Source organism: Falco punctatus (assembly GCF_963210335.1).
Source record: "Falco punctatus genome assembly, chromosome: 2".
Taxonomy (NCBI): Eukaryota; Metazoa; Chordata; class Aves; order Falconiformes; family Falconidae; genus Falco; species Falco punctatus.
The window spans coordinates 104671844-104689897 of record NC_137581.1 but is presented as its reverse complement, the minus strand read 5'-3'; the positions used below and the strand labels follow the sequence as shown (position 1 = coordinate 104689897).

The 18054-nt window shown below is 35.2% G+C and overlaps 1 protein-coding gene across 2 annotated transcripts in view; it reads left to right on the top strand.

Moving 5' to 3' along the window:
* The window catches only part of NCAM2 (neural cell adhesion molecule 2), a 316785-nt gene that overhangs the window by 184931 nt on the left and 113800 nt on the right, over positions 1-18054 (top strand). For both annotated transcript variants that reach the window (XM_080374442.1, XM_080374443.1), the window contains exons 7-8: positions 1708-1868; positions 9080-9225. In XM_080374442.1, coding sequence (XP_080230568.1) covers positions 1708-1868; positions 9080-9225 — 307 coding nt within the window. The remainder of the gene's footprint in view (positions 1-1707; positions 1869-9079; positions 9226-18054) is intronic.

The following is an 18054-nucleotide window of genomic DNA, read 5'->3' as shown; positions in this document are numbered from 1 at the left end:
GTCAGGAACTGGAAATCTACTTACGTATATGGTTTTACTGAAAACACGATGATTGTTTACTTATGTGGAGGTAATTTAAACTAGTAAAGTTTAGCTGGATCTATCTATTTATCTTTACTGACAGGACTTAGAGTTATCTGAAAAAAAGAAGTAACCTGCTTTTAATGTTATTAATGTTTTCCTGTTCTCCAATATTGACATCAATCTGAACCTTTCCTCTTCACTACAGTGTCCAAGAAAACAGTCATAATCTCATTTCTGCTTAGAAATAGTCATAGATACAGGTGATGTTTGTGATAACAGGCATTTGTAAAATACTTCTGACTTTGAATATAGATTTTTGTTTCCTAACAGAAATCACTAGATTGTTTTTGTGAAACTACTTATGTGGAAAATAAGACCTTTTCTGTTCTGCAAAACAATTTCCATTTTTGCTTTGGAAAGGAGATTAACAAAAATCACAATAATGTCTTGAACGGACAGCTATGTGGATTATAGTTATTTACATAAATGTTACTGAAATGCTGGCTATATAGATGCCCGGGGAATCCTGTTAATAGATATAAATGTTACCAAGAAAGAAGTAGTATTCTCACTTTTAAGGAAAATAATACGTTAGAAAATATTAAATATATATAGCTGGTAGCATTATCTGAGAAGGTGGTAAAAAACAGTGTTGTTCAAGTCCAAAACTAGGCATATTGAATAGTAATACATATTGGTTTCATTTTATAAATAGGTTGTTTTCAAAAGTTGGCCTTGTCAGCAGGATTATCAATGCTTATGAGAATCAAGCAAGTTTTATGTAGGTGCTTATTAGAAGGGGTTGCTGATGACTCAAGAGAAATAAGACCAAAAAAAAGCCTACAGCAAACTAAGCAGAAGAAATTAAAAAAATAAAATAAAATGCAATCTTGAAGAAAGGAGCTCTTTTGAAAACTGCGTATGCCAAGGTGCTCACATGGACCAGTCAAGCCTCAATCAGCCCTCAGAATTGTTCACAGGTTTTATTATATCTGTACCATCTGGTCAGAACTCATTCAAACATCTGGAGACATGCCTGCTTACTAAGTTGTGGCTAGCCAACAACAACTGAGTGGAAATAATTTGGAAGAGTTCTTTATGTGCCAGTAGGCTCTACATGTATGTAATGTATTTTTTTGTAAGTTGGTACCTGGTTACTAATGTGAACTGCAATAGTTACATTTAGAAAATACACTTTAAAATGTTTATCATGTACAAGACTGTATTTGTCTAACCTGCTTCTTCTATCCTTCCTTAATTGTAAGCCATATGTTAGAGTTCTAGTCACAAGAATGTTTTTAACATTAAGTCAATATTGATCATTTAAGAATAAAGATAATATAATATTATTAATATGTATATACCTTAGAACCTCACAACAAAATTGTAAAGCTGGGGTCTTGAACATCAAAATGCAGTTAAGAATTTTTTCTTTGTGCACATATAATTATTCTTAAGAAAAAACACCATGATCCTGCAGAACAATTTTTGTTATGCTAAAATCAGCTCCCTTCAATACATGCTGCCAATTTATATCACGTGGGTTAATGCATTTTTGAGGCTAGCATAATAACATTCTCTTCCCTCAAATATTATTTTCAACATATTGATGCCTCCATAGCGCATTGTTTCAGAGTTTGGAACCTACCAGTTGATTTCTCCATTGTTCTTTTTTTTTTTTAGGAATGGTAAACTTATTGAAGAAAATGAAAAATATATGCTGAGAAGAAGCAATACAGAACTAACAATAAGAGATATAAAAAATATTGATGCAGGTCCTTATATCTGTAATGCTAAAAACAAAGCAGGAAATGATAAAAAACAAACATTCCTTCAAGTTTTTGGTAAGTACTGCATAGTATGTTCCATCCTCCCTTTTTAAATGTAAACAGTAGGAAACTGAGGTGATAATTCACAAATTTCAGTGGAACAGTATTCCTGCTAGTTGTCTACTGGTGCAGCAAACCACTGTATAATTTTAGAGCCTTTTCATCCCGGCTGGCTACTTTAACCTTTACACCTGAATTTAATTTTGAAAAGGCTGTCTTTGGCATTTGCTTTTCTACTATTCAGATACAGTACAATGGAGTGTTAAATTGTTAATTTTAATTCACTCTGCTTTTCCTTTAAAAGTTGGCTGCTTTAAAGAAAAGCAGGAAGAAAAAGAGGAGAAAAATCTGACAGGGGAAAACTACATTATTTGGTCTTTTAAGCAGTACTTTTTTTTGATATGACACTATGCAGAGGTGTTCCTGATTTTTTAATTTGTTTTCCTTTCTTGTTTTTTTTTTTATTTTTTTTAAGTGCATGATTGCAGATGTAGTCACAAAAGTATTGTCTGATCTGACTTTCAAAGGATAAATGTAGTCACAGGAAACCCCTTTATTTTCTTTCTATGCTATACCAACCAGTATTTGAAGTTTTTTATAGCTGTAGCTAGTGAGAGTAGGCATCTGTGAGAATGTAGAAAACTTCCCTCAGAAACATTATGTAGGATCAAGGCTATAGATTACTTATGAAAAACCTACAAAAAAGATAATGTGTTGGGTAGTTTTTTACAGTAACTATAGCTTGTCGTAGAGAGAAACACTATTCATATTTGAAGAGCTAAAGCATGTACTTAGGACCATGGAAAATTAAATTTAAGGTTCCAGTTAAAACTAATAATAATTTATACAAAGTGAAACAGTTCTAACAGGAGAGGGTAATTTAAAACTTGCATTGCAAGAGCTAAGCTGTTGGGTTGGATAATACTGTCCTTTGGGATCTGGGAGCCTGAGGCTGAAGCCATGGTGTCAGGTGAGTAGGTCAGCTGTGTCTGTGTGCATTCCACTGCCTTTCCTATTTGAGAAGCTCTTCATAGCCCTCCATGCTGTGCTGTCTCCCGTGCTCCGTACTCCGGATGGGTTGCCTAACCATTGGGCTAATTTGTTGTTCTGAGGTGCTTGAAAGTTATTCTCAATTACTTTTCAAAGGAAAGAAGATTGAATACAATTTTATATTTCATCCCACCTTCAAGATGTATAACATCTTGAAGTTTTTTTGGAAAACTGAAACATTTGATTTCCAAAATTGAACAAAAAAATAATAATAAAAAAATAAAGAACTAGAAAAGACTTGCTAGTTTTCATATGAGTTAGAGATGTTTCAGACATAAATAATTTTGTTTATTGAGTAATTTTAAGTGTGGCTTAATTTTACTTAGTTTTTGCCTAGGGCAAGGTAACTTTTTTGTTGAAGGAATAGGGAAAGGGAGACACCAGACTAAGAGTAAGTACTTTCTATGTATGTTCTTCCATCTTTTATTAACCACTATTCTAGGAACCCCCTGGAAAGCTAAATCCAAATTATTTAATAGATAGGATAAGTTTGATTCATTTTGAACCTGCACAACCTTTTTGTTTCCATGACATCCCAAACTCCTAAATTTTTTAAGTAATTTCTTTCTTGCATGAAAAAATGTTTCTTATGTTTAAAGCCTATTTATATACTTGGCTAAGAATTATAATTTTAAAATAAAAAGTGAAGGATACTTCCATATGTTCTTCACATCAAATATAGTTTTCTCATTGGTTCATTTGTTTTCTAAGCTGTGAGCTTCCAGTCTATTTAGTTTCTCCCACTGTGGGAGCTGTTATGAATCTCTGAACCACACGTTCCTGTGCTTTTCTGGTTACAATACCCTGTCTATGAAATAATAAGCAGGAATGGTACACAGGGTTCACATTGTGGAGGAAAGTCTTGGTGTAGGTGTTTTACATACATAATCAGTGGGAGGGCAGCCTGAGCTTATAAAAAACGTTTCATTGGCATTTCAGTAGTTCCTGACAATAAGTTTCATGAAAGTCAAATGAATACCTCAAGATGCATTACAGAAGACCCTTTATAATTATTGTGTAATTTAAGCACATACTTCTTTTTTTTTAATACTTTCTAGATGTCTTTTTAAGTATAATCTGAATTTTTTTTATAGCAGGAAGTTTTTGCAGCTGTTTTTAATATGACTTTTATTGGTTATTGAGAGAAATATGTGCTATTATTAATTTATTATCTATCACCAAGGCAGACAAGACAAAATGTAACAGACCTCTCCTGTCTTATACCTCTTAAATGTGTTCCAAATACTAAATATTTGTATTAATTTAGGCCATCACAAAACATGTAGCTTCGAACCAAAGAGGTTGTACTGAGTCTATGAGATTGGGGTGAGAAGCTGCATTTGTTTTACATTTACAGTGCTCAGAATACACCGAACTGAACTAGTTTCCCTGTAAGCTTAAGAAGTATATTAACATGTTTTGGCATGGATTTTGGTTTGGTGGTTATATAGATTTTTTTGCTAAGATACCATTCAATACATATATGGAAGCTCTTCATTTCAATTCACTGGAATAAATGACTCTGTAAAGGGAATCCATGGATCTCTGTACAGAACTATTGTACCTGCTCATCCTAGATATTATGAAGTAAACCAATGGCAGCTTCACAAAGTGCATTTCATGTGGTGTCAAAAGTTCATACATTTTCTATATTCCTTCTTCCTCCCTCATATGTCCTTACCTGTTTGGAACACCTCTACTTTTTTAAAATAAAAATTATACAGTCTACAATGTCAGTGATGCCGGTTCTCTCAAAAGACAAGTCTTAAATCCCTTTGTGTGTGAAGTAGTAATACCATTTTAACATGTACAAAGACTCAGGTTTATCATGCACTACATCAAGTCAACACTTCATACTGGTGTGTGTACTAATCCTTATTATGTCAGAAATCAAGTTTCAGGAATCTGTTTCTTAGAGATTTCCTTGTTGGGCTCTAGCTTTTTTGCTAAATTCAATTTGTACCAGCAGTTTCCAGGAGGATGGGGTTGCAGTTTTGCTACCTGATTCAAATGTGGCTGTGCAAGTAGATAGCATGAGTATGATTCCTCATGTATGACGTTAACCAAGAGATCCTATCAGGCAGCGATACAGACATATACTAAGCCTCTCACCAGTAAATCCATGTTTGTATTCATAACAAGCTGTCTAAAGCAGTTCTTTTGATGAGATACAATCAGGACTATCTCAAGCTTTATACATGTGCTGCTTCCCAAGTCCGATGAAACTCTTTTGTCAAAGGTATGGGTAGAACTCTGTGAATTCAATAAATTGCGTACCTTTTCCAAGGAATCAGTTGTAAGCAACCAGTCTAGAACCTCACAGTGCTATCCATGTTCTTTTTAAGCTTTTTTGGAAGCTATAGGTATACAGCAATGAGCTTAGCCCTTGTCTGAGATGAATCCGGAAGAGACCAAGAAAGGAACCTGAAAGAAACTTGTTCATTGAGGGAATGTTAGAGAACTTAACACCAACCTTCTCTGCTCAGACAGCAAACTTTCCAACCAGTAGATGTTATTTCTGTATTTGGCTGCATCACTCTGTTAATATTTTAAAAAGGCATGTCCGGTAGTAAGCAGTTATTTACCTTCCAAATAAAGTAATTTTAATTAAACTTAAGCATAACTCCTTTCCACATTTAAGCCTTCTTTCATTTCAGTCAGGTCATTCAGTTTACAATTTTTCAAGTACATTATAATACAAATATTTCAATATTTTTGACTGAAGAAACCAGCAGACCTGAAAGCTTCCTGGATTTATTTTCCAAGACGCTGTATTTTCATTTGTTTCATGTTTGCCAAAGTATGGCAAGCAAATGCAAATTCACTTTGAGAATGATCTTGTCAATTTAGAAAGAACAGTTAAAGTGGGGGTAGGAAACAACTGCGTCAGCATTTCTGTCAATACTAGACTTGGCACTCTCAAATAAATATTGTTATTTACATGTACACAAAAGTATTTTAATATTTTTCCAGTATCCAAATTGTCATTAGAAAGTTGTCAAATACTGTTAAAACTTCTAGTCAATAGCAAATTATGACTCATGACCTACAAAAATGAAGCAATTAAACAATATCCACCATATGAGCTCTCTTCTTCCTAGGAATAACTGTCAGCTAGATAAATTTGATGTTTAATCAGTGCTTATTTCTTTAAATGTCAGCTGCTTATGTCTAAAATGTCAAGATAATTTTTTTGTCTTGCAGTGATCCATCTGAAGAAGGCCTTACAAATTTAGAATATGTCTAAGATTTAAAATTGAAAATTATTAATTATGTTTTAGAACATGCATAATCTGGAGCAGATCCTATTGTTTTTCATGTTGCCCAGATGGGGATATCCTCATGTTATGGAAATAATGTAATTCCAAATTTTTGGAAATTTCTGGCATAAAATACTGTAGATTATACCTTTCTGATGAGTGGTATATCTGCTATAGGTCTTGTCTTGTTTCCAGGGTTGATATTATAATCAAAGGAAAGAAAGGAAAGAGCAGATTATATTGTAGCTCAGAGACAGAGCTACAGAGTACCTTGGTACCAAGGTAAATTATTTCATAGGCATTTGGATGATCCTCAAAGTGAGAACAATAACTCAAGTTATTTTTAAGTTTAACCTAGTTATCTTGTCTTTCAAATTCTTTTTTGTAGTTCTTTCAACTGGCATCCCTTGTTGTACCACTGAGGAGAGTTTCAGCTTTTCTCAGCCAAATTGATGTTATGTTAAAGCAGTTATGCTTTGCTTACTACCTTCTACTGCTTCCAGTAAAGCTGGATTCAGTTGACATTTCAAGAGCCCGTGATCACTCAGGGTATTTCCTTACTGCGCTCACCGTACTTTATATCTTAATGAAGCAGTATATTGGTTCAGTGGTTTGTTAGGTAAAATATTACTTATTTTTCGTCTCTATGCAGTAAACACACAATAGATTATTTGTAATAGTCAAGGGTGAACAGACAGTAGACAAGCAACAGAAGAAGTATAGAGATAAGGAATGAGAAGTGAGACCAAGAATGGTGTGGTGGAAATGAATGAGAGTTATGTGATGTGTCTGCATATAGCATATGTGAACCTTGTTTTGTTAGTTATTTTTATTGGTGATGCTGAATGCAGAAGCTTTGAGACAACAGTCATAAATGAAATAGTGGTCATAAAATTAAACAGGAGACTAGACATAAGGAAAATATTTTTCACCATGAGGACAGTCAGGCACTGGAACAAGCTGGTGAGAAAGTCTCTGTTCTGGGCATTTTTCAAGATAGTGCACAACAAATCCCTGAGCAATCTGAACTGAACAGTCTGTTGACTGTGTTGATGAGGAGGTTGATCAAGATGACCTCCTGGAGTCCCTTCACCCTGAATTTCCCCTTTTGATCCACTAAAAACATTAGTCCTCTGCACAGCATACGCTTTAGTAACTGCTTTAGAAAATAGATTACCTCTCTGTTTATTTTCTGCTTCATATACAATATACCATAGTAGGGCTTCCACAAAAGCAAAACTCGGGAAAACTTCCTAGAAAATACATTGCTTTCAACAAGTGTACTTAATGTTGACAAACTCAATGTTAATAGCTGCCATAACTTAATTCACTCATATAAACTTAATTCATTGTTTTGGGGTCTAAACATATTCTGTCATATTCTTATTACATGATTACATGTTGGGTTTTACAGTGGGATGAGTGTCTGCTTCAATATGTAAAGATAGGTTCAGAGAAACTTATTAATGATTATATATGAGTGAATATGTAGAACCCAAACATTTTTAATTAAGATACTTGAATGCCATGGAAGAGAGTAATATTCTATGCGCATTTTACAACTAGTTCTTCTATAATATTGTACAAACAAATCCCCTAAATAAAAGTGTTCACATGTAACCAGAAATTGTATTGCATATGTAAACAACCTGACAAGGTACAGTACAGTTTGAGAGCTGTACTTGCTGTGTACTCGTGGCTATAAAGTGGAATGATTTGAAGAATGTAAACAATATTTGGAATTTTTCAAATGTATCTTACCACCAATTTACTCAGTAAGTAAAGATAAACAGGTTTGTATCAGAGGACTGTGCATTTCTTAAGTGTTAAAAACAGTACAGTATGTTTGTTACCCAGGAATTTTGTTAAATTCAGTAATTTCTGTAAGGCAGTTAGATATTGCTAAAGACTACAGTCCAAGAATATGAATATACTTTATTTTTTCCAAATAATTTGTATTTGAAGACAAACACAGATTATTGCAGAATCAAAGAATGCCAAAGAATGAGTCAGGAAGGCACCTCTGGAGACCATCCAGTTCAACCCCCTGATCAGAGCAGGGTCAGCCAGAGCATATCTCAGAACCATGTATAGCTGGGGTTTGAATATTTTCAAGGATGGAGACTCCAGAGTCTCCTGAGCAGCTTGTTCTACCATTTAGTCACCTTCTCAGTAAGAAAGGTTTTTCCTTTTCCTGTGTTTCAGTTTGTGCCCATTGCCTCTTGTCCTGTCACCAGGCACCACTAAGAAGATTCTGGCTCTATCTGTAATCACCTCTATCAGATATTTATATGCATGGCTAAGATCCCTGGAGCCTTCTCTACTCAGGGGTGAATTGCTGGCTCATTGTCAACTTCTTCTGCACCAGGACACTCTGGACCTTCCCTGCAGAGCTGCTTGCCAGCCAGCCAGCACCCAGACTGCACTGATGCATGGAGTTATTCCTGCCCAGGTGCGGGACCATCATGGAATCACTGAATCTTTGCTTCATTCCTGAAGTGCCAGAGGGTAGCTAGAGCAGGCTAGTACCTAAGGGACAGTGGGCCAGGAGCAAAATAGGCAATCACAGCAACCAAGGAAGGGGCTCATCAGCCAGGACCTATTCCACACTACCCCAGTGAGGGAGCAGGCAGCCCTCAGGGTGCCAACCATGCTGAGCCAGGAGTCCAGGTCATCTGCATACAGAGATGGTTCTCATGCAACTTGAAGTCTGAAGAGTTTATCACTCTTATAGATGGTAACATTAAACCTTTAGTTAATCCTAAGTACAAAAAAAAACCAAACAAACCACAAAAAAAAACCAAACGTGGATGTACTTTAACAAAAAAAAAAAAAAAAAAAAAAGTGGTTTAAAAAATAGATTTTGACATGACATTCTTTGTGCAGGATGAGTAATGTAATTTGTATTTTTAACAGTACAGCCTCAAATAATACAACTTAAAAATGAAACCACGTTTGAGAATGGGAAAGCCACGCTCATCTGTGAAGCAGAAGGAGAACCAATCCCCGAGATTACTTGGAAGAGGGCCATTGATGGAATAACATTCTCGGAAGGTGACAAGGTAAATCAGCCTTTAATGTCTAAAGTATCTAAATATGTACTGTCTGGCTAATATTTTTATAAGCAGAAAATTAATTTAGAAATAGATTAATTCTATATTCTTCTGGAATTGGAAGGAATTTCTACTTTCCAAGGTAATAAGAGCGATGTGGAGATTCTAAAAATTAAATTAAAAAAAAAAAAAAAAAAGCAATTAAAGTGCTGAAAGGTAATTCATCTTATCAGGCCTAAATTTTCATATATAATCCTTAAGAGTTTCAGTTTCATCTTGATCATAATGGCTGCCCATAGCCTTTCTTGAATATATTTAGACCCTTTCCAGTGTTTCTCAAAATGCAGTGGAGCCTATAAAAGTCTGAAATAAAATACTCTGAATACTTTGGTGTTCTTTATTTCCCACTTCTGAAGCGTTGGGTTTTTTTCCCCGTTTTTCTGTTACATTTTTCTTTACACAGAGCAAGTAGTCTATAACTAAAAATAGAGCCTATTTTCCTATTTTGTTTTCCCATTTTCATGTTTTATTAAAAAAGTAAGTTGAATAAAGGTTACAGTATGACAATGAAGAAAGTCGGTTACAGTAGGAACAAAACCTGTAATTAGATGGGATGGTGAAAGCAAAGGAAACTGTAATGTTATTCCTAACCATGCAGATAACAAGCTCTTCCTACAGAGCCCTTTTTCTTTTTCCTTTTTTTTTTTTTTAAAACTATTTTCTTTTACTATTTGAACAAGTTTTTTTCTTAATTCCCTTACATAAACTATAGATTTTCTCTGTGCTGGTTAATAAAGTATGAGATACCATCTTCCTGGCTGGCTAATTCCAAATTTTAACTCCAGATAGCCAAACAGCTAAATACTGGCTTCTTGAGGATGTTTGCATATTCATAGGTGTTGTTTAAAAAAAACAATTGACAAACCTACATTGCAGTCATGCTACTGAGGGAATTAGATACATAGTAAGTCACTCAGTGTATAGGGAATTGCTGTATATTAGGGAATTACATATTTCCATTATTTGTGCTCTCAAGATAAATGTCTGGTCTGGTCTAGTCTCTGACTTGACCTTTCCTCTAATTGAGGCAGTTTATGTGAGACTCTGTCTGCCATTTTCCTGCTATGTGATTTCCATTTTGCAGCAAGATAACAGTATTTATATAGTATTTTTTTCTAATAGTTTTGCATTAAAATGAAGTTTTTCTCCTTAAATATTTCAAGTCAAAGGTCATCTTTCTGACCCACAAAGACTACACTTGGTTCAAAGGTTACAAGTGTAGGCTTCCACTTATGTTTGGAATGTTTGTAAAAAAACTTTCTTATATCAGAAATGAAAAATGAAAGCAAATCACAGAAACAAGATTAACAATGTTGGTGCAGTTGAAACCTGAAGTTTATCCAGTGCTTATGTAAGACATTATTACATTCTTAATTCAAACTGCAGATGGTTCAACTGTCTAGACATGTTACTGTAGCTTTCTCTGAACTGTGGCTCGACTGAGTAATACTGAAAACCAAACTAAAACCTATATTCACTTTCTACTAGTGTGCTGATATACTGTATGTGGATGATAAAAAGATGAGAATAAATGCAGTTATATGGTTTCCTTTTTTCTTGCCAATGAGAGAACTCTGTGTATAGCTCATGGGAGAGTTTATGCTTAATGTTGAATAAGTTTCCTGTAATAGTCTGTATGTTCTTGAGCTATAAAATATGCTGCTGGATTTACCCTGTGGTTCTCAAGATCCAGGGTGCCAAAGCCTTGGCTTGTGCTTTACTACCAATTTAGGTGAATACAAAACGAAACTGGTAGTGATTAAATTGTTCAATAATTGTTGAATAATACAGCAATGTTTTGCACACAGGAAGAGAAGGAAAAAGTGAACTGAAGGAAGTGGGGAAAGAAGGGGGGGGCATTGTAACATAGTTTTTAATTGAAAATATTACTTATATGTGATAACTTTTGAAGTAATGTCTAATCACCAGACATACTTGCATAAACATAAAATCATCATCTACATTCAGTGAATTAATCTTTTGAATTTTTTACCAGTTTTAAAACATTTTTTAGTACAGACTGCGCTTTATACAACTTTTTTGTTGAATTAAGAATATCTTTAGGGGGTTATTTTTTTCTGCGGAAGATGGAAGAACTGTTCTAATTATAATATTCACATGATGATGATTAAAAAACACAGAAAGTCTTGCTCTTATTTTTTAATTATTTTATTTCTTTTAGTATGTAGATCCTCAATCATGTCATTCTTGTTTTGCTAAAATGCAAGTATACCTTGTGTGGATAAGGGAGAAGTCTGAATGTAAGATCATTCTTAGCCTGCATGGATTCAAAATGTTTTCTTTCAAATGATAGATAGGGCTTATAACCAGGACATAGACTTTTCTGAGTTTTGAAATTATTATGTCCAAAAGAATGGAAAATATGCACCAAAGTCATAGATCAAAGAAATAACCCTGCTGGGCTTAAGGAGGATAATGTTAATGAGTGAGAGGTCTATAATTATCTCTTAGGAAAATATAGCTTTGATAAAAGATTTTCAGTACATCAGAAATGTGTACTTGAAAGTTGAAGGCAAGTGAGTTCAAACCAGAAGCAAAGAAGCCTTTTCTTCTCATTTTATGAGCTAGCCTTTGGAATAATCTACCTCACAGTGTGTGGTCCTTCTTACATTGAGAATTTGAAATAAAGGTGGCTTTCCCCTTCCTCTGACCTCTCTTGAAATTTTAAATGGAAAGTTTTCCAGGAGGTCACATTAGGTGACTTCTGTAATCCTTTTATGGCTCTATAACCCATAAATACATGAGTGTGTAACCCTGAGTAAATGAATGATTATGTGTGACAGAAGGTGTTTGGCTCACCCTTAAAGATTTGAAAATGGAAATTAACATCTAGTCCAAGATTCATATGCTATTACAGTGTCGAGCCAAAACTCTGCTTGGTGCATGTACTCTGCCTCTGCACCTCTAGTCCCTGACTCCCCAGTATTGTAAGTCTTTTCACTAACATTCCAACCTGGCCATGCCTCTTTTGGCTGTGGTTCAAAATGCCATGTTGCTACAGACCTCTGTGGATCCAGCAGGCCTGGCCCTTTTCCCAGTGAAAAGAGCAGGCAGGAGAAGTGTTGCTTTTTGTAGAACAGAAGGAAGGATATTGATTGGATTTGGTTTGCTGTAACCACTTATAAAATAGATTTTGAAGATGCACATAAATATCTACACATATACCTGAAGGAGAGCGTATCCTGATCCTCTGAACAAAAATGTCATTGTTTGCTGTGCGGACTGCAGAACTGTGAGGGCAGTTTCATGCTCTGCTTTTCTAGTATCTGATTCTAGCAGAAATATGAAAGCTGACCAATGTTGCTTGTAATTACCATTTCAAGCCTTGTTTTGGAATACAAATGACAATAACAGATGGGGCTTGTTATGAGACAGTTTCACCACTGTATGCAGCATGTGTCCAAAGAGGCAATCTGCTCTGAAGAATTTATGATCTAAACATGTAAAATGAATGAATGAAGTCAGTGCAGAGAGGTCACAGTCCAGAACCTGGTACTCAGCTTTGATCATGCCTCACGTGTGGGGTAACTGATTAACAGAAAAATGAAACAAACAAAAAAAAAGATAATTTGCAACTTGGATGTTGGACTTAAGACATATGAAATTATACTGTATTTGTCTATATTCGACACAGATTCACCAAATGTCTTTAAAATACCTTAAAGTATTCTTCTTGTATCCACAAGTAAAAAAAAGAAACAAAAAAAAAAAAAAAAAAAAAAGTGATTTTAACCTCATAATGTAGACTACAGAAATAGCTTGAGTTCTGCTTCCTTCCATCTACCTACTACTACAATAATAATCTGGCTGTCCCCATGAAATTTCCTGTGACATTGTTTTTAAATATTGCAGAGCTCAGACCAATAATTAAATTCTTTTCCAAGTTTGAATTTGCTTTATGTTGGCATGCAAATCATAACTAGTAGTTTTTCACAGTTTTCATGATCAGACAACAGGCAAATGTGAAGAATTTGGGGGATGTTTTGTCTTTTCTTTGAAAGGTCAACTCTGCCTCCCCCCTATGCCTGTTAACTCCACTTCAGCTATTACGAGAGTTAGTAAAAATAACCTGATTTTTTTTTTTACTCCCTGTGAAAGTTGTCACTGCACAAAAAGACGCAGTGTTCCAGTGTCAGCAAATTGTGTTGCCTTTCTTGCGAGATAGTAGTGAGAGCTCTGTTACATTTTTTCACATCCAGGATCAGGTCTTTATTTGAAATTAATCACCCAAAATGAGGAGATGAAGCTGTATCTAGGGTATTTTAATTGATTCCAGGAGATTTCTTTCTTTTTTTCTGAGCTACAAATCCCGGTCTTTGTAAATTAATCTCAGGAACTTTTGTTCTTTGAATAATTGGAAAAAATATAAGGGGCAAGTTCCTTGCCTTATAGAAGAAAATTTTTATAACCCGTTTCACCTATGTGTTGTGTGAACGGCTTCTACTTACAATATCATAGAATATTTTTCCTGTTGTAATATTAGCATATCTTAGCCTGCAGGCCAGAACAGTTTATGTAGCCAGCTGCAGCTGTTTTTGATTATGCAGTTGAGACATTCTGCAAACAAATCAGTCAGGCATTACATATTTTTTTTGTATTTTGTTCTTAACACCAAAATTAATCATGATGGGCTTCACATTGTAAGGCTATATAATAGAAGAGTAAGATTATTGTGACTGGAAAGAGAAGTTAAATAAATGGACATGAGAGTGAGTAGAAAGCAGGAGGGTGGCCTTAAATGTTAGGTAATTAGTGCTGTTGGGAATATACAGATTTATACCCTGTGACATATGCAAAACATGGAGCATATACGAGCACTGGATACTACTATACTCTCACCAGTCGTCAGATCTATAGAAATCTGCGTATGTTTTGAGGCTCCTTCATCTTCTCTATGGCACGTTCAGCTACACTAATATGGAGTTGGGACAAACTCTCCAGTGAAATAGAAGAAGCTAAACACAGAGTGGACAGTCTTGGGAGGTAACAGTATTTTAGTAGGAAGATTCATTTGGGAGGGGTAAGATTGCACACAGTTAGAAATGAAAAACAGCTTCCCTGGGTGAGCTGAGGAGTAAAGCTGCAAGCCAATGTGGATATTTCAAAGTCCTTAAGTAGCCCAATCACTCATCTGAGTTCCACATGCTCTTTCAGGTAACACCACCTGCAGTAATACGTAAATGAAGCCAAAACTGAAGCTAGAAATCATTTTGGTGTACATAGCCTCTTCCCCAACACAGGCTTGGTTGGTGTTTATATTGACAACTCAATAATAAATCCCTGCTACGTGGCCAAAGGGCCCTTCAGATTTGTTCCTCTTTTAGGAGATAAATGAAATGCTTTGTCACCCAGACTAGACCCAAATGGCTTTACATACACACAGCCATGTATGTATTCGTGTTGTGTGAATGTGAGTGATTGTGTTGGTATTATACTAGCTCAGAATTCTCTCATTTGTGCAAATTTTTCTTTTCAGTAAAATTTTAAGGTCAGTTTCCATTGGGACATAAATAAGTAAACAGAGACAAGGTTCTTGATTCTATAAAGATAACAAAAAGCCAAGAATGTTTAAAACTTAATAAATCTTCTGTAATAAAAGCTTAGACAACCTAGAGAAAAAAAGATGTTTATTTAGGAGCGTCATGAATTTAATCAATTGTTTAACATGATACCTTAAATTAAGTACAAAGGTTTTGTTCATTCTGTAAATGGATAATCATAGTTCTAACAAATTTATATTACAAACTTCAGAATTCTCTCTCATTTAGTCCATTTTGCTTATGTACTACCTATGCACCAAGTAGATATTTTTGGGTGTTTTTTATGGGTTTTGGTGCTGCATTTACTGCCTGAAATGAAGCCATACAGGCTTGGAAATGGCATTTCTTTCCCTTCCAATATTAGCTTTTTCCACTGAGTCATCAGTGATGATATTCCCTGTGTTACACTAATGAAGACTGAAATTATCAGGGAACTTTTTATGGAACAACATTTCCTATGATACCAGTGGAGCTTGGACTTGAATATTCATTCATTCCTTCCACTACACAAAAGATCATTTCTTGAGCTTCTGCCTAAGTATCAGTTGAATTATCTGCTAATGGTTTAATAACTTTCAACTTGTCTGATGAAATAGAGATCCTATATCTGATGATACCTTAAGTCATACAGCCACACTTTTTACACTGGAGTAATTTGGTAGTATTACATAGTGTTACATTTTCTATGTACCATGGAAACTCATAGGAAATTATCAAAATCAATGGCACAGTCAACAGTGCAGTGCTGGCAAAATGTATTTTAATCTATTAAAACCTGTCAGCAGTTTTCCTGACCTCAAAGGTAGTTTGAATACCCTTGCATATTAGGAGAAAATAAGTATTTAGACTTTGGCAAAACCAAGATGAAAGCAAATAACCTGGATTCTCTTTTTCAATCTCTTGTTTGTTTTGTTTAACAATTTTTCTACACTCTGTGTAATGATTAGTTCTTAGTAATTTATTAATGTCCTTAATATACTGTTAAAAAAGCACGTTTTCCTATCACAGTTTCACTGTACCATCTCCTTGTGTGCATCTACTCATATGCTATCTACCTATTAATGCCAGTTCTCAGATTTCAAACACAGTCAGGTTATGGCAGTTTAACATGACAGCACTGATGGACCAGTGTACGTCTATCATCTGTGAAAGGATGCTGGGCAACCTAACCTAAAGCATAATGCAAGAGTCTTATTTCTTTGCATTGGGAAAAGTGAAGACTGCACAATCCCTTACTGACAGCTTCTGAAATTCAGCAAACTATTTCTCAGGACTGCATAACTGAACCATAGGTTTGAGCTCTGATTCATGGTCAGAATAACTCCCATCTCTGCACGGACTCAACAGGTGTTATTAAAATTTCTAAATGTTGCAATAACATAAATAACCTAAATAATGTTACCAACAATAAGCTGGGGTTTGTCTTTCTATAAATTTCTGCTTTTACAAATCAAGTAGTGACATTTATGCCAAAGGTCAATGACTTAATAGCATGTGGTAATCTTTACCTTACTACGAGCTCATTATCTAACATGCTTTAATATGTCTTGTAGGTAGCTGATACATAATGTTAAAGCACTCAGGGTGATACTACTTGGTAAAAATTTATTGAATTAACAAGTACTCTATAAATGTTCCATTTCTTAAAATAGTATACAAAAGTGGATATTTAATATAGAATTTTACATTAAGAATACAGTTTAGTGAATATTTAGAGTTCCAGACTGAAAAAAATACCATTTTACCAGCACATTTCAGAAGCGTCATTTGGAGTTATGGTCTGTAGAACAAAATATATTTTCTGCTTTAATTTAGAAAATGTAAAAATAAGTACAGAATCTCATCAGAAAGTACAGTTGCTTCCTTTACAGCTTTTTAATGTAGAGGAAAAAAAAAATAATTAGTATATATTGTGATGAGACAAATATAATGTTTATGGTATGGAACATGTGATGTTATTTAGACCACAGTTACCAGTGCTTCCTTATCACAAATTCAAAGTGATTTCAGTAATACCAAAACTATAGTAAACTCTATTGAGATAAAACTCTCACTATCTCACCCAAAGGCAACACTGTAGGCATTTAAAATTAAGAACTCTAAGAACTTTAAGATTCATGGATATTCTTTAGGAATTCCTGAACTCACAGGTCATCATGTCATCATATTTAGCAAATATGCCCTAATTAAACAATTGTTACGAATAACCCTAATTATGTTTAAAAATATTTACAAATTCTGCATGAAAATGTACAGATTTATATAAATAGATTGTTCTTTTTGTCTTTATTACCTTTACCATCATATTTGTTAAAAAAAAATTGTATGGCTATAAAATATTACACATGCATCATACACCTTGTAGCAAATGCCAAAATATTAAATAATATGGGTGTGGGGGTGTGTGTTGCTGAAGAGATATCCTCAGCAAATGTATGTTTTGGCAATTTCATTGGTAACTTTGTTTCTTGGATAAGATGTTGGGAGGTAGTAGCTGTATAAAAGAGAAGGAGAACTCTTACCCTTACCAGCAGCCCACCAAGAGGCCATCTGCTGCCCCTAGTCTCCTCTGCTCCAATGTGGATCCTTCCCACAGGCTGCAGTTCTTCAAAAACCGTTCCCGCGTGCGTCTTTTCTGCAGGGTGCAGTCCTTCAGGAACAGACTGCTCCAGCAAGGGTCCCATGTCCTGCCAGGAGCCTGCTTTGGAGCGGCCTCTCCATGGGCTGCAGCTTTTTTAAGGGCACATGCACCTGCTGTGGCATGAGGTCTTCACATGCTTCAGTGTGGATATTCACTCCACCATGGACCTCCATGGGCTGCAGGGGGACAACCTGCTTCAACATGGTCTTCACCACAGCTCAAGGGGAATCTCTGCTTGGGTGCCTGGATCACCTCCTCTCCTTCTTCCTTCTCCCACTTTGGTGTCTGCAGGAGCTTGTTTCTCACACTTTTTTCCTCATTCCTCTTTTTCCTTTCCTTCCTCACCCTGAAAACTGATTACCTTCCTTCAGGCTGCCCTCTCTCCTCCCAGTTTGCCTGCATACCTGAGAATCCTAGAGCTGTGACTGATTTTTTTAGCTGTGATTAATTTATCCACATGGTGTCTCCAGTTTATGTGTTATTACAGATGTTTCTTCAGCAATGTCCTATCCATAACTTCTCATAATTTAATTTAATAATACATATTCCTTACGTTTCCTGAATTTGCAGTTGAGT